The sequence below is a fragment of the Patella vulgata genome, chromosome 9 (genome assembly GCF_932274485.2).
Source record: "Patella vulgata chromosome 9, xgPatVulg1.2, whole genome shotgun sequence".
NCBI lineage: Eukaryota > Metazoa > Mollusca > Gastropoda > Patellidae > Patella > Patella vulgata.
The window spans coordinates 3853964-3872753 of record NC_065887.2 but is presented as its reverse complement, the minus strand read 5'-3'; the positions used below and the strand labels follow the sequence as shown (position 1 = coordinate 3872753).

Genomic DNA, 18790 nt, shown 5'->3' with positions numbered 1-18790 from the left:
ACCGGGGATTCATTTAATATCAAATTTTAGTTTAAAAATTTGTATCATTTGATCCTGCATATATATATATAACCTTAATTTCTTCCACATTCATTTAATATCAAATCTTAGTTTAAAAAATTTGTAAAATCTTCTAAAATCACCCCAAATCATCTAATTTGTACCTATGTGCAGTTATTGGTTTCTTAAAGACAGGTAAAAATAGACAATTCATGCTTATTAATGTATAATGATTATTGTTGTATACTGATGTATAATGATTATACAACCAACGATTATTATTGTTGTATAATGATTATTGATGTATAATGATTATTTGGGATGTTATTTTCAAACAGCAGTCAGAAAATTAATTGCTTGTAAAATGGACGCTTGTTATCAAGATTAAATGATACCCTGGGTACATTGATACCTTTTGGCGTTTGTAATGCAACTAGTTTTTAATCCTTTTGTGCTTGTTACGCCTGAAACTACTGTTCTCGCTAGCACCCCTAACCTCCGAGTTACTTTTTAGGGAGCCTGATTAATTACCATTGATCAGAGAAGGTCATTGGAAGCATCCATTACTGAGGATGGAGTCAAAGATATCAGTAGTGGCACCATTTCAATTAACAGCTGAGTTACTTGAATAGCTGTATTAAGACCAGTCACTGAGTGAAGCCTTTATTATTACAGACCTGTGACTGTACACAGTGCAGTGCTTGTTTACATTCACTTCATTTCATACTGTGTAGTAGTTTTATTCCCAGGTTTGTTAGGGGTTGGATGGCCTGTATCATAAAGTCTGTCATTGAGTCGACTGGCGTGGTTTCGAATCCCCGGTTGTACGTGACAAGGAGTAGGGTCGCCTGTCCAACCTTGTGGGTTTTCTCCGGGTCCTCTGGTTTCCTCCCACTGCTAAAGACCCCTATATGCGCAAGCGAATTATTGAAATAAAATTAAACCATATGTCTTATAGGTGCTGTTTTTAGTGTATCGTATTATCAACTGTCAAGGGATCTTTTACATGCACGCCAATGTGTACACAGGACATTGGCTTGCTAACCTCGAGGTCCCATGTTCGATCCCTGTGTTGACCGATAAAGTTCATCAGGAGGGTCTGGCAAGAGACAACGTAAAGTTATTTGGATGTACAAAAAACTGAGGTCCCAGCCAAATTTTGCTCATAGCACACTGCATGGTGGATGTCTGCCTTCATTAGCCCAGTCGGAGCAGAACAGTAGGACGTTAAACCCCATTTCATTTCATAAAATATTTGTGATACTCATCCAATTGTGAAAATGATGATTAATCTGTCTAGCAGACGGCCCCCAGCTATTGTAACGCTACACTGCTGATCAGCACACGCTAATGAATCTGTCTGAGCTGTCATATAATCCTTCAAAACCCAGATCTCTTCATTCCGCCATATTGCTGTCTCCATTGTCAAATATGGAAAACATGATTTCCAAGAAACTAATTCACTGATCAAACGGAAGCCTCGGAACAGATTGAAACGGCCAACCATGGGGCGAACGAAGGTCCCAGAAACTACTTCACATATCGAAAGACTTTCGTCTCGTGAATAAATGTACAGCATATAAAATCTACTGATCAGACGACAAATTCTCGACAGACTGAGGTGATTACATAAACCAACAGACACTTTAATAAAATGAAATTGGTTTTAACGTCCTACTGTTCTGCTCCGACTGGGCTAATGAAGACGGACATACGCCATACAGTGTACTATGAGGGGAAATATTGCACATACAGCGGCACTATGGCCTACTCTTATATCGAATTCCAACTATCAAGGCATCTTTTACGTGCATGCCAATGTTTCTCATCCTATTCAAATGACTAGACAGTTGTCATTGTCAGGTCCTCTGTCCTGCACCACTGCATGACATGAGGAAACCATGAGGGAAAATCCTGATGTCAACACTGGGAGCGAACCTACGACCTAGAGAGCCAGTGTCTTACTCACTGATCCACCATGGCTCCTATTGGCTCGTATACACCAACAGACACTTGAATAAAATTAAATGAAAAGGGATTAATGATCATCCTACTTTTCTGCACTGACTGTTCTATTCCCCGGTTGTACGTGACAAGGAGTAGGGTCGCATGTCCAACCTCGTGGGTTTTCTCCGAATCCTCTGATTTCCTCCCACTGCTAAAGACCCCTACGCACAAGCGAATTATGGAAATAAAATTGAACAATGTGTTAGTTCCGAAATGACCTAGTTTGTGTCGAGTGGACGTTAATCCCCATTTCTCTCTCTCTCGGTACTGACTGGGCTATGAAGACTGGCCATGCAATGAGCTATAAGTGAAAGTTTGCCTGGACAGCGACAACGCTATGGCCTACTCTTCAGTTATTTCATATTCCAATTTCCAAGGGATCTTTTACGTGCACTCCAATGTGTACATGGGACCTTGTTTTTTGTTTTTTTTTGTATTATCCGAATGACTAAACACATTTTAACAAAAGATAAAATAGAATTTATAATGATTGATGATATATAGTTGTATTGTTTGCTATGTCTGTATCAAGTTGAAACAGCTGTTAAAGACCTCTCTCTCTCTCTCTCTCTCTCTCTCTCTCTCTCTCCTTATACAACAACAACTGTAGGATGGGTGCGGTTCTTGTTATATTTGTCACTTTAGTCACATGGTCTATGTACATCTATATGCAGCTGTAGTTGGTCCACACCCAAATATCAAAACAAGAGCACAAACGGGCTTAAACAGTTGGCTGTTTTATGATATAACAGTTTATAAATAGACAACGAGAAATTACTTTATTCGGAGCGAAGTTATGATTGTTGGAAGATGTAGCGTAGATTGTTGTAGATTGTTTATTATCGTAACAATTGTACTTGACAAACAAGACTAAGTCTGGATAAGCCATTCTAATCCATGTAAATCTCTGCCACTAGATAGTGTAAAGGTAATTTGCTGAAAATTTCAGTCAAATTGATCCACTATGAGCCGAGAAAGAAGCGGGTGAAATTTTTGCATAGTCTCGGTCATCATTACTAAAATCATTAATATAAACAGCATAGTCTTGATTATCCACTTTTTCTGATTTAATTATCAATAGCCGTTAGCGGCATATAGGAATCTAATCCAGCCAACATCGAAGGCTAGCCTTGACATCGAGAGTTTATTATGGTCTGGATAAGTTAATTAATGTCTAATTGATAATTTAGATAACATTTCAGGCCTAAAGAAAGACTTGTAATAAGCAGATTTTGCTCTTGCATAATGCATGTTTAATAAAGGTCTTAATAATAGTTTATATAACACTTGAAGCCAAAAACACTCCCTGTAACAGGCGGATTTAGTTTTTACATGATACATCTTTAACTACACATCAAGGATTAATAAATATAGTTCTCTCCTTGACACCTTACTTATCCTTTAGAATAAATTTCATTAAATTCTGTAGAATAGTTTGTGAGATATATATAGATGAATATATATTTATTGGTAATTATTTGTCAAAGAAACAGGAACTTCAAACCTTTAAAATTTACCCATCTACATGTAATATCCTACCCTCTCTATACTTCTGCTTCTACCGACCAAACCCCTACTTCCCTATACTCCTGTCTCAACCCACCAATACCTCCACCCTTCCCATACCCATTCAAATACCCAAACCCCAGGTTTCTTTTGAGTGCATGCCATTGATTTTTTTTATCCCATCCAAATGATTAGATTCCTTGCCAGGCCCTGTATCCTGCATCCCTGTTCGCGGCTCTCTTTACACATATATTCCCCTCTTCTGTCACGTTATTGTCATTTATTTCCTGTTGACGAGTTAATCGTAACTTGTCTGACACCATCTTTAAATGTACTTGACACAGTACATAAAGGATAGACATCTCACAGATGCAACAGTCTTCAATACAGACCATCTATTAACAGGGTAACTACACTAAGGTCGTGTTCACATTGAAAAACAAGATTTCAGCACAGCATGTACAGGCGTGTTTATCATTTTGTTTGGTGTGAACACAGCCTTGTGTAACAAAATGTAAACATGTTTGGTGTGAACATAACTTAGTATAACAAGACTGGCATCAACTATGTAACATGCTTGGTGTGAACATGACCTAGAACAAAAAGTCTGGCAACAACTATGTAACATGTTTGGTGTGAACAGGGCTTAGTATAATAGGACTGGCATCTAATAATGTTTGGTTCTGTTTCAAATCAATTTAACAATTCAGTTGTTTTTAGGTCTATTCAAACCTTTTTGTACTTAACGTAGATTTCATGTATAATTTACCAGATACAAAAAATTACTCTCAACTTGACATATATTCAGACACATTTTTTCAGTCTTTGGATATTACATTATTAGATACGTAGTTGTGAAATGAAATGGTGTTTAACGTCCTACTGTTCTGCTCCGACATACAGTGTGCTATGGGTGAAATTTTGCCCCGACAGCAGCACTACGGCCTATTCTTATATCGAATTCCAACTGCCAGGGGATCTTTTACATGCATGCCAATGTGTACACGTGAACTCAGTTTTGAATACTATCGCCCTCTGTCCTGCACGACTCACAAGGGGTAACCATGCTGGAAAATCCTTATGAACTTTCTCGACCAGTACCGGTATCGAGCATGGGATCTCCAGATTACTCACTGAATCACCACGGCTCCCAATTCTATTATTAGATACCCAGTTGTAATATCGCAGCAACTTTCCATACATGGGTGGCTCAGTGGGTGAGGTGCTTAATCCCCATTCTGGGGGAGTCACAGTGGCTCAGTGAGTGGAGGTCGCAGTGTTGACTGAGAAAATTTGTCGTAATTTTCGGATGTTGTTTTCCCTTGTCAGTGATGCAGGACAGAGGGCCTGACAAGGAGAGCTGTCTAGCCATTCGGATGGTACGGAAAATCGAGGTTCTGTGTACACATAGTGTGCATGTAAAAGATCCCTTGGCAGTTGGAATTCGTTGTAAGAACAGGCCGTAGAGCTGCTATCCAGGTTAAATTCGCCTCATAGCACAATGTATGGTGTATGCTCGTCTTCATTAGCCCAGACGGAGCAGAACAGTAGGACGTTAAACCCTATTTCATTTTATTTCACTTGTGCTGAATGCAGATGGGTTAAAAAAAACCCACAAATATCTTTACATTATAAACAAGAATGTGTAAATATTACAAAATACAAAAGGCTTTATTCTAAACCATTCGTTTTATCAGTTTCAATTTCTTTAAAAAAAAACAAAACTGCTGAAGTTTGAAAATATTGTATCCTAAAAAAAAAAAAAATTTGTGACGCTATAAAATCCTTCCTCGTGTTCCGCTGTTTGTGAATGTATGAGACATGGTAGCGTGGTATCCTGTTATTTTAAAGAAAGTTTTCCTGTTTTATGAAGGAGAAGAGAACGCTGACATTTAGATATACATGATGTAACTGTCTATAATTTAAATAGTAACCTCGATACATTTAAACACGGCTGGTTAATTCACTCAACTTTATTCACCATGCTTTTCCTTTTCAGTAGCGTAGGATGAGGGAGTTGTGGGGGAAGGGTCCCTCTTCTTTTTGTAGCATCCCCTCACATTTTTTCAGTGAGGTTTTCCTTTTCAGTAGCGTACATGTAGGATGAGGGGGTGGTGGGGGAAGGGTCCCTCTGCTTTATGTAGCATCCCCTTGCATTTTTTCACCGTGGTAGGATGTGGGCGGCGTAGGATGTGGGCGGGTGTCTGGCATTGCGATAGCACAAAAGTCGAGGTCCTGTGTACACATTACATTGACTTGCACGTAATATTTTTCTTTAACAGTTGGAATTTGAAATAAGAATAAGGTATAGTCCCGTTATCTGGACAAAATTGACCTCCATGCCTTCACTAGTGAAAAGGTGAAAGCAGGGGGGCAAATGCCGAGGAACTATCGAACAACGGATCTGTCAAACCCAGAGTTAAACTGGTTAGCGTCATACTTACTGAGCCACCGTGGCTCCCATTTATTTTCAAAAGAAATTAACATAACTTGTAAAACAGCTTGTAGTCCGAACGACTAGACAGCTGTCCTTGACAGGCCCTCTTGTCCAGCACCACTGACAAGGGGTTGCCATGTCAGAAAATCCTGATGAACACTGTCGGCCAATGCAGGGATCGAACCCTCAACCTCCAGGCTAGCGAGCCAGCGTCTTAGCCACTGTGACTCCCCATATACTAGAGACTAGAGACAGGAAATGAAATGAAATGAGGTTTAACTTCTACATGCAGTATGACATCCGAGAGAGAGAGAGAGAGAGAGAGAGAGAGAGTGAGAGAGTGTGAGAGAGAGAGAGTGAGAGAGAGAGAGGGAGAGAGAGTGAGAGAGAGAGTGAGAGAGAGAGAGGGAGAGAGAGAGAGAGAGAGAGAGGGTTTAACGTCCACTTGACACAAACTAGGTCATTTCGGGACTAACATATGGTTTAATTTTATTTCCAGAAATACCTTGCGCGTAGGGGTCTTTAGCAGTGGGAGGAAGCCGGAGAAAACCCACGTGGTTGGACAGGTGATCCTACTCCTTGTCACGTACAATCCGGGGAATCGAAACCACGCCAGTTGACTCAATGACAGACTTTATGATACAGCCCTGTGCTAACCATTCAGCCATCCACCCCACCCCCACCCGCCATCCAACCTGTACAAGATAAAGAGTAGATTAAAGGCTGTCATCAAGTGATATAGAAGATAACGGTTATATATAACTATTAAATATATGTTAATTTGTCCGCTTGTCAGTGTCATATTATAATATATGTTAATTAGTACGCTTGTCAGTGTCATATTATAATATATTACATTTATAACAACATCTGATCATATAGTACAGATTTCATCAACCAAATTTTTATTAATTGAATAATTTAAAACAATTTCAAATATTGATGGTGAATAAAAAGGTAGGAGTTATAACATGTTCAGGAGCTTTTATATACCACTTATGTCTTTGTATGTTTAGTATCTCTGTATAATTATGTATGTATGTTTTGTATTTCAGTATAATTATGTACATGTCTTTGTATGTTTAGTATCTCTGTATAATTATATATGTATGTTTAGTATCTCTGTATAATTATGTATGTATGTTTTGTATTTCAGTATAATTATGTACATGTCTTTGTATGTTTAGTATCTCTGTATAATTATATATGTATGTTTTGTATTTCAGTATAATTATGTATGTATGTTTTGTATAATTATGTTCATGTATGTTTTGTATTTCAGTATAATTATGTATGTATGTTTTGTATTTCTGTATAATTATGTACATGTCTTTGTATGCTTTGTACATGTATCTCTGTATAATTATATATGTACATGTATTTTGTATCTCTGTATAATTATGTTCATGTCTTTGTATGTTTTGTATTTCTGTAACTATGTTCATGTATGTTTTGTATAATTATGTTCATGTATGTTTTGTATCTCTGTATAATTATGTTCATGTCTTTGTATGTTTTGTATTTCTGTAATTATGTTCATGTATGTTTTGTATAATTATGTTCATGTATGTTTTGTATCTCTGTATAATTATGTTCATGTCTTTGTATGTTTTGTAATTCTGTATAATAGTGCAGAATGTATAGTCGTTCAGTTGGTACGAATATTGGCGTACATGTAAAAGAACCCTTGACAGTTGGAATTCGATTTAAGAGTAGGCTGTAGTGCCACTATCCAGGCAAAATGTCCCTCATAACACACAATAATGCGTACCCCCGTCTTCATTAGCCCAGTCGGTTCAGAAGAGTAAGACATTAAACCATCATTTTGATAATTTGAGTATAATTTATTGAAAGTTATATTATATAGCACTAGTTTTACCTTCCATGTTTAGTCAGGTATAACTAATATCATTATTATCAAACATTATTATTTCACATCAGATTTAATCAACCTTGAAAATATACTCCAAAACACCTGCTCTTGTACTCTTAAAATTGATGGCCTCGGAAATCAGATAATATTTTATAATTTCCACTTGTGTTGTCATGACAACTAATAATAAAACTAGAATTATATGTTATGTTACCTGCCATCTAAAAATATTTGATGAAAAATTAATAAACTTTATCTCTAGGTGAATATGTCAATATAAAACATTAAAGAGACACACCATCAATAATTGATGAATTTTATCCATTTGAAGTTTACATTATTATTATAATTTTAATGTACATGTAAAATTATAACCATTTAACAGTTACATTAGTTTTATAATTTTTATATACATGTACACAGTTTATAACAATTTTAATACAGGTTACAGCCATTTGAAGTTTACACTAGTTTTGTAATTTAACTATAAGTTATACATGTATCCATTTGAAGTTTACATTAGTTATATAACTTTAATACAGGTTATGGCCAGTTGAAGTTTACATTACATGTAGTTTTATAATTGTACACAGCCATCTTTATGTGTTACATTTTATTTTATCACATGCTAAAACTCAATCAATATACAACATTTGTTTGTCATTTGATCGGAGTCTGAATTAATCTTAATCCCTTGCAAACTAAGGCCTCGTGAAGGGGATGCAGCTGGTGCGCCGCCCCAGGGCCCCATAAGAGTCTATGGGACCCATGCTTTCTAATGTCACTAAAAAACGCTTATGACAGTATGACCAAATCGTCCACAGACATTTTTTTAAAAAGATTTTTGATTCTCAGAACATATATTGCACATCTGAATCATCTAGATATGACTTGTGTTAGAAAGGAGGGAGTTGGGGGGGTGGGGGAGTTGGGGGGGGGGTCGGCCTCACCCTAGCACATTTTTTTCCTCTCAAGCTGAATCTGTGAACGAAATATCTGGCGAAAAAGGGGTTCATTTCACCGGCACCGTCATTTTCAAAGTTTTGGAACATAATTTGAGGGATTTTAAAATCCTTACAAATTGCAATTCATGAAAGTTGAATCTCTAAAAAGAATATTAGTCTGAAAATTTAAAATTTGGAAAAGTATGATGAATAGAAAATTTGTAAACATGTTTGCGTGATCAATACAGGTAGTTTCTACAACATATTGTATTCCATTTTATTGAATATAATAAAATAGCGTAATGGTGTCATATCTTACACAGTAGTTATTCAATAAAAATGACTGACATAATATAATCCTTAAAGGTCACCAGTACGCTAACGCAAGGCATGTATATTAACAGTGGTTAGGGTTAGGGTTAGGGTTGAAGTTTGCCAGTACTCTAACACAAGACATGTACCAAAATATTAACAATGGTTAGGGTTAGGGTTAGGGTTAGGGTTAGGGTTGAATGTCGCCAGTACTCTAACACAACACATGTATCAAACTATTAACAATGGTTAGGGTTAGGGTTGAAGGTCGCCAGTACTCCAACACAAGACATGTATCAAACTATTAACAATGGCTAGGGTTGGGGTTGAAGGTTGCCAGTACTCCAACACAAGACATGTATCAAACTATTAACAATGGTTAGGGTTAGGGTTGAAGGTCGCCAGTACTCCAACACAAGACATGTATCAAACTATTAACAATGGTTAGGGTTAGGGTTGAAGGTTGCCAGTACTCCAACACAAGACATGTATCAAACTATTAACAATGGTTATGGTTAGGGTTGAAGGTCGCCAGTACTCCAACACAAGACATGTATCAAATTATTAACAGTGGTTAGGGTTAGGGTTGAAGTTCACCAGTACTCCAACACAAGACATGTATCAAACTATTAACAATGGTTTACAGACACAGAAAAAATGAAATGGGGTTTAACGTTCTGCTCCGACAGGGCTAATGAAGACGGACATACAGTGTGCTGTGACGGAAATTTTATAAGGCCTACTCTTATATCGAATTCCAACTGCCAGGGGATCTTTTGTCTACACAGGATCTCAGGGTTTTTTTTTGTCCCATTTGAATGACTAGACAGCTGTCCTTGTCAGACCCTCCATCCTGCACCACTGACAAAGGGAAACCACACTGGAGTATCCTGATAAACTTTCTCAGCTAACACTGGGAGTGAACCAGCGTCTTACCCACTTTAGCCACCATAGCCACCATAGCTCCCTCGGACACATACATGTACACGAATGAATCAACTGTAGACAAAATTAAGATAATTATTGGGCCTACTAGTTGCCAGTTCTCTAACTCAAGACATTTTACTCTGTCAAAATATTGATAGTGGTTTACATTCATTCACAATTAATTCTTGACAAAATTCAGATAAATTATATGGCCTACTGATTGCCAGCCTAACCTCATGGGTTTTCTCTGGGTCCTCTCACTGCTAAAGGACCATCCAGGTTAAGTGAACTATTGAAATAAAAATGTCACATACCTTACCACTGAAATTACAGGCACATATCAATGGGCAAGAGGCACATATCAAAGGGCAAGAGGCTCACATCTAAGGGCAAGAGGCACATATCTAAGGGCACGAGGCACATCTCAAAGGGCAGGAAACACATATCAAATAGTAGGGGACACTTAAATATCGACAAGAGGCACATATCTAAGGGCACGAGGCACAAAATATCTAAGGGCAGGAGGCACATATATAGGGCCAGGACACACATATCTGAGGGCAGGACACATGTATCAAAGGGCATGGGGCACATAAATAAGGACAGGATGCACATATCTCAGGACAGGATGCATGTATCAAAGGGCATGGGGAATTTAAATAAGGGCAGGAGGCACATATCTGAGGGCACTAGAGATGGTAAGAGAACATATCTAAGAGCAGGAGGGCACATATCTCAGAACACACAATGAATGAGGATATACAATAATATAAAATTTGGCAAATAAAAAGTGCAAAAGTAGCCTCCACAGTGCAGAAGTAGCAATAGTGTCTGTATGGGTGGAGCAACTGTCTGTGTGGGTGGAGCAACTGTCTGTGTGGGTGGAGTAATTGTCTGTTCAGTTTTAAGGAAAAAGGTATGATCATGATTTATCTTCCTCCTACACATTACACCATTTTTCCTTGAGATAATAAATTCTCCGTATTCTGATTGTTACACAAAATAGATAAAATTAAACATGACCTTGAACATGTTTAACAAATTTCTATCTGGGAAAGTAGAGATAAGAATTCTGGTAGTATCGTGGTGATAGGACATCCCTTGAAATAGATGTCTAGGGTAGTTGCCCCCTCTAGACCGTGCGCGTATACTGGGTTTATAAAATTCACACCTAATAAAATGATGTCATGTCCAAAGCCCAGCTTAGCCATGGGCCTGAGGATGGTTCATGGCAAAAATAGAAAAAATTCAAATTCCAGATGAAAGTTTCACGGTAATGATCTAACGGAGCGAGGGCGGAGACTGAGCTATGACTCAACCTTCTCTGTGAAGTTCCACTCAATCCGGTGAATTGACTTGTTATAACAGTTCCCCGCCGTTATATGCCATTTCCGCGCATTGTATGCCATTTGGAACTAAATAGATTTCGTATGTGATCAGATAATATGTAATTATTCTTGTATTACAGACCGTGTGCCATTCAAACGGATATGAAATAATCTTTTCGTCGCGTTAGGGGCCCTGTGATTCTAGTTAGGCCCAGACCCCCGCTCCGGTTAAGCTGGGCTTTGGTCATGCCAACTCTGTCTTGATTGGGTGACAAGAATCAAAGGAAACTTGAAATAAGGAAAGATAAGGATTTATGGCTTAACAAAAGAGACCGAGAGAGAGAGAGAGAGAGAGAGAGAGATGGGGGTTTAACGTCCACTCGACATAAACTAACACATGGTTCAATTTTATTTCAATAATTGGCTCGCGCTTGGGGTCTTTAGCAGTGGGAGGAAACCGGAGGGCCAGGAGAAAACCCATGTGGTTGAACATGGGACTCTGCTCCTTGTCACGTACAACTGGGCAATCAAAACCACGCCAGTTGACTCAATGACAGACCGTATGATACAGCCCGCATGTATCTCTGTAAAACATTTACATTTTTCAGAAAATATGAAACCCACATTAAAACGTACAAAATATGATTATTTAACGTTTAATCAAGCAACAAATATATTTCAATATTCTTACCATATCCCCCCCACCACCCTCTTCAATTTAAGATAAGATAAGATTTTATTGTATCATTGCATCCACCAAGGACAGCATACACAGTTTAAACAAAAGTTGATCATACAGTAATAATAATGGCTACAACTGCAACAAGCAAGGGTTCTTTGACATAAGTAATCATCTTTCTTCTCAAACTCAAATTGGTGTTTTGTGGCAAATATCTCAACCTGAATATTTAAACAAATTACCTCCCGACCTCCTCCCCCCCCCCACCACGACACACAACAAAGAGCTCAAATTTGAATTTCCTAGAAACCAAATAATATGTGAATTTGTTTATACTGTTACTGATTAGGGGGGGGGGGGGCTCCAAGCCCCTTGCGGGATCTGTAAGTGAATAAACTCTATTCAACTCTATATAACATGTACAAGAGGTGGAGGGAGGGGGGGCTACCTGGATCTGTAAGTAAATAACCTGTATTCATCTATATATTACATGTACTGGTATTTTTGATATTTGTCAGGCATCTGGAAGTGTTTATTTATCTATTTATGATTATTTATATTTTGTTGGCTTTTATCAATTTATCGTCATTCGTTTTTTTATTTATTTATTGCAGTCTAAATAAAATATGATAAAAGTATAAAATTATTATATACAGCTGTATATCATGATGTGTGAGACTTTAATTCATTTTAACAGATATAAAGATTTACACCACAGACAGCAAACTACCAACACCTGTATTCTTACTGTAGCTGTATGTTAAAATCTCTTGTAATTTTACTTGATTTCAAGTTATTTTACATGCAGTAGTAAATTTAATTCGTCAAGTCACAGAATAAGTGTAAAATTACAAATGTTGGTAAAATTACAGTTAAATTAACTGGCATCTTTGCTGCCAGTCATTTTATATGTAAAAATACTGAAGTATACCACTGACAACAGTGATAATGAACCACTGACAGTTAATTGCACATCTCAACAGAGGGTAAACTGTAGTGTCGGTGTCCGGCCAAATTTCATAAATGGCACGGCACACATAGCATAGCTTATTCTTTTCTTCGGTTGAGCGTTTGATACAGGAAACTAAGAAAGAAATACAATAAACGCTGTTGCATTTCATTTCTTGTGTCGAGTTTCGTAATGCTAACACGTCATTAAATGTTTCTTTAAATGGCTTTATATTTATTTATATCTTGATTAATTATACTGTAAATACGCGGGCGGTTTATATTCTATGACTGGCAAGTTCAAATGGCGATCATATGTTTGATCCGACTTCCTTTTTTATTTCCATCACTTTTACACCGAAAAACTAGCGGTTAGGCTTCCGTACTGTGTCCACATATATGGAACTTCCTACTTTCTATTAGGGTTTGGATTAGGGTTAGGGTTGTGTATTTAAGATTAAAACCTATAACACAAAAATGTGATAAACACCTTGATATAGGGGTTCATTTCTATTATCTTTTCATTGGAATACCGGTTCTTAAAGGAACCGGACATATACAATGAAATTATTACTGTTTCGACTGAAAGCACAAACCATAAAACAAGTTGATAAGAGGAGTTCGTTTGTATTATCTTTTCCTGGAAGAAATATACCGGATCTAAAATAAACGTGACAAAGGGCATGCACCACAATATTAATATTATAAATCTTACCTGTTGCGTGCGCGTGTGCGTGTACGAAGACTGCGACAATTCGAGGTATAGCTGTTATCATTAAAATCATTTCCATGATCCGTGAAATTATTATCCGAACTTTCTTTATCCGTGGTGTGAAAATTATTATTCTGATCGGCTAATCCCGTACTAGTATCGTCCACAAGTAATCCATTATTTTGATTCCCCTCCCCCTCTCCCCACTCCCTCAATCCTCCATAATTAGGGTCCGTTTCACCCCCCGCCATATCCCCTTTCTCACATCTGACCGAGGGTGGAAGCGATTGAACACTTTGTGGTGGTGACAGTTTGGATTGTGAAGTCCCCTCGTTTATATAATGCACACTTTTAGTGTTGGATATTCCTGTAGTATTCTCCACCTTATTATACGATACACATCGTTATACCACGGTAAATATACTACAGCTGAACCTTTCGTATACCACATATAAACATATACAGTTCAACCAATCAAATTCCTCAATTCACAGCTGTACGTCTTGACTGACAATATTCATCTCTAATTGATTTATGCACGAGATGTACTTTTCTGGCAATCGCCGCGTGGTCAAGCACGTTCCTTCTCAAGTAGGCACTGCTAACGGCGTGCTTGTCGGACCCGTGCAATTAAAAGAAGCCTTTCCCTTCAAATAAATCCCCCAGCTGACCGCGGCTACCGCTAAGATCTAACAGTGATGGAATCAGCTCTATAAATAGTAACACTGAATTTAATATCCCCATCACCCAGCCCTTTTCATACGCTAGAGAATCTCATTACAAAAATCCGCACAGCTGATCCCATTCGTAGTTTCGATCAACACGTCTTTAATTTTAACAGAAGTCATCAGAAGGCCGCGTGTGAAAAGCGAGCAATGGCAACCGAAAACACGTGGACCTATATATATAACAGTGCATTAACACAACACGCGGCGGCTGTGTCGTCTGGGCTGAAGTTTTGGCGGGAGATAATAGCAGACGAGAGATCGTAATGGAGTGCAGCAGACGATGATGATAAGATGGCTCGTGAGAGAGTTATGATGAAAGACGATTTAATATGATTCCATGGCGTAGATTGAGGCTGATTATTTTGGCAAAGAGGAGGAAAGCCTTGATCTCTTAATGAGGCTATCGTGTACTCAATGTAGGCTTGCTTTATCGATAACCTCGTATATACACGCACTGTCCAATGGGCGTGTCATGTTTTAAACTATGATAGTTATTACATGTTTTTTAAACAGTTTTATAATTATGACATCATAGAAAATAAAATGAATAAACAGAGCAGAGATAGAGAAGGTTTAACGTCCTACTTTTCTGCTCCGACTGGGCTAATGAAGACGGGCATACGCCATGCAGTGAGGATAATTCGAAAAAAGAGTAGCGCTGCTGCCCGGGCAAACTTTCCCTCACAGCACACTGTATGACGTATGCCCGTCTTCAATAGACAAGTCGGAACAGAACAGTATAGGGTGTTAAACCCACATTTCATTTCATTCTTTCAGCGTGATAAATGTTTTTTAAACAGTTTATAATTAGAACATGGGAGTAAATAAAATATATAATAGATGAGACATAAATCCAGCGCCCAAGGCTGGGGGGGGGGGGGCTTTATTTATTAAAAATGACTAAAAGGGGCAGACCCGTAGCTATTGGGGTGGGGGGGCAGGAGGTACAGCTGCCTCCCCTGGAAAAAATATGCGCAATATTGGTGTTGTTATGTTGTTATGAAACTAGAGCATCCTAATATCCAATATTTAAGACACAATTAACATTTTATAATCAGTACACGAGTCGTGTACCCCATGGTTTCAGGTGCCATTCTGTAATGAAGAAATAAAAACATATCCTTCAACACAGTGTGGAAGTAATTAGTGAAGGCTGATCCACAAATGACAAAATATTAATTTAGAAAACGTGTAGAATGCGTAAACGACTGCCATTCAATTTGAACTGTTCACGTATTTCACGGAAGATAATTAATTAGAAATTAAAACATTTTTTTTAAAAATTGTATATAAATCACTTTACATACATTCATACATGTACATGTATTACATTAATGCTTTTAGAACCATTCTTGTATATGTCAAGGTTCCAAAAAACAGGGGGGGGGGGGCCGAATGGTTAGCACGTGCGTGCTGTATATAAGGCCTGTCATTGAGTCAACTGGCGTGGTTTAGAATCCCCGGCTGTACTTGACAAGTAGTAGGGTCGCCTGTCCAACCTCGTGGGCTTTCTCCGGGTCCTCCGGTTTCCCCCCACTGCTAAAAGACCCCTACGCACAAGCGAATTATAGAAATAAAATTAAACCATATGTTAGTCCCGAAATGACCTAGTTTGTGTCGAGTGGACGTTAAACCCCATCTCTCTCTCTCTCTCTCTCTCTCTCTCTCTCACTCTCTCTCCAAAAAAAAACAGAGTCATACGCCCTTTAACTAAAATCATACCCGATAAAGGTTGTTTTTAAATAAAATTAGTACTGTTCTATGAATTACCGTTAATCCGACCAAAAATATGTAAAAAAGAACGCCTTATGAGAGAGAGAGAGGGAGAGGGGGGGGGGGGTTAACGTCCACTTGACACAAACTAGGTCATTTCGGGACTAACACGCCGTTCATTTTATTTCAATAATCCGCTTGAGCGTGGGGGTCTTTAGCAGTGGGAGGAAACCGGAGGATCAGGGGAAACCCGCGAGATTGGACAGGCGACCCTACTCCTTTCCACGTACCACCGGGGAATCGAAACCCCCCCAGTTGACTCAATGACAGACTTGCTAACCATTCGGGTATTATATATATATATTTGTGGAATATGATTTAAGTAAACAGGTATTATGCAAGAACTAAATCTGCCTATTGCAGGTCTTTCTTTAGGCCTTAAATATTATCTAAACTATTAAAATGGCATTAGTTAAGATTAGATAAAGAGCTAACAGTTCTCGCTATAATAGTTACAATATAGATAATATGCTGAAAATTGACTCTGAACCGAGATATTGTCCATTCAATTTTAGCCTATAGCCTCGAACGTCATTACTACCGTTGCTGCGATAATAAACAAAGTCTCGATTATCCATTTTTACGTTAAATTATCTATCACAAAACGTATTCAAATCCAGTAAAAATCTTAGTCTAACGATGGCATCAAGAGTTGATTATGGTCTTGGTAAGTTAATTAATGTCTACTAAATAATCTATAAAACATTTCAGGCCTAAAGAAAGACCTGCAATAGGCAGATTTAGCTCTTATATTATGCATTTTAATTAGACATTTATTAACATGACAAGACCATAATCAACTCTCGATGCCATCCGATGGGTCCAATTTTCAATAGATTTGAATCCGATCTGCCGTTCAAGGACCATAATGATTAACCTTAAAAATGGATAATCGAGACTTTGTTTATTATCGTAACAATGGTAACAATGACAATCGAGGCTATAATGATGTCATTAAAATGAGTATTTCTCGGCTCAGAGTCGAATAATTTAACTGAAATTTTCAGCATATTCCTGTCACATTATCTATTTTTAAATTATTATAGCAGCAACTGTCAGCTATTTATCTAATCTTCCATAATATCGCGTTAAGTAGTAAACTATATCAGTTGTGATATCTCTTATCTCTTGTAAATAGTTAATCTGAATTTTTTCTGAATTATATCACCCTGTCAATATTACCAACTCTAGATCCTGGTCATAAACTATACTGTAGATCCTGGCAGAATAGCTAGCACGTGCGCGCTGTATCATAAGGTCTATTATTGAGTCACCTGGCGTGGTTTCGATTCCCCGGTTATACGTGACAAGGACTAAGGTCGCCTGTTCAATCTCATGGGTTTCTTCTGATCCTCCGGTTTCCTCCCACTGCTAAAGACCCCTACGCGCAAGCGAATTATTGAAATAAAATTGAACAATATGTTAGTCCCGAAATGACCTAGTTTGTGTCGAGTGGGCTTTAAACCCCATATCTTTCTCTCTCTATCCATCGAAAGTATAAAAACGAAACGAAATATAGATCTGTATTTTAATCAGATTGGTTTGGATGGGACGAAACACTGAGGCCCCCGTTGGCGTGCACGTAAAAGACCCCCTGCATGGTGTCTGCTATTTCTTCATTTGCCCAGTCGGAGCAGAACAGCACGTGTGCCACTACGGTGTCGTTAAATCGATGAATTATGAATTATTTCTACGTTGTGTAAATGGCCCGTGATGCTAGGGTGACACTATGGTCAATTCGGAACTAACTTTGACTTCACGTTGTGCATATGGTCACTTTGTTGGTTTATAACTATGTTTACATATCAAATACAGGAAACCTCAACATCTATGATAGTAAATTGGGAGTTATTGTGATGTCTACAGTCGGGGTTTAACAAGCCTACCACTCAGACCTAACGGACGAAACACTACATATTGTCTCTTAAGAATCCCACATGCTGTCGGTATCCTTGGCCTCAAGCCAGGGAGGCTGTGGGTATGATGTTCCCCTGAACTCCGAATGATGCCTAAAAGAAAATTTAACCTCGCCCTTTCTTATATATTTGGGTAAGTGTTTCGTATGGGATGGAGACCGTTTTACGTCAACATATTTTATTAAACTAATCGGTGCACGAGATGGCTGGACGATAGTACCCTACTTTCAGCAATTGATAATGGCAGCGACTGCCTGTGAGTGAGTCTAAGAAAGTTGAATACCTACTTAGCCGACTTCTCGTTGTCACCCATTTGTTTAACCACTTCAATATATTAAACAGAGCACCTTTCATAGAACTAAAATAACCCCTATAGTATTACACACGTCTGACAAGCAGAGTAACTGTCCTGGAAACGGGATGAAACCTAGAATGCTTTGTAAGTGTACAAATCGGCATTTACAATAAAATGGTATCTAAGTGTAACCGCGTTATTCCTGATCTTATTAAATAACTGTCCTGGAAACGGGATGAAACCTAGAATGCTTTGTAAGTGTACAAATCGGCATTTACAATAAAATGGTATCTAAGTGTAACCGCGTTATTCCTGATCTTATTAAATAAAGACGAAGTCCAGGTTTAATGAGTGTCATTGAGTCACGTGGTGTGGTTTTGATATTCCGCTTGTACGTGACAAGGA

The 18790-nt window shown here is 38.1% G+C and overlaps 1 protein-coding gene across 1 annotated transcript in view; it reads right to left on the bottom strand.

Moving 5' to 3' along the window:
• Positions 1–14450, bottom strand: part of LOC126831588 (homeobox protein Mohawk) — an 86858-nt gene extending 72408 nt beyond the window's left edge. The window contains exon 1 of the mRNA XM_050562174.2: positions 13677–14450. Within this exon, the coding sequence (XP_050418131.1) occupies positions 13677–13924 (248 nt within the window). The 5' untranslated portion in view covers positions 13925–14450. The remainder of the gene's footprint in view (positions 1–13676) is intronic.
• Between the last annotated feature and the right edge of the window lie 4340 nt (positions 14451–18790).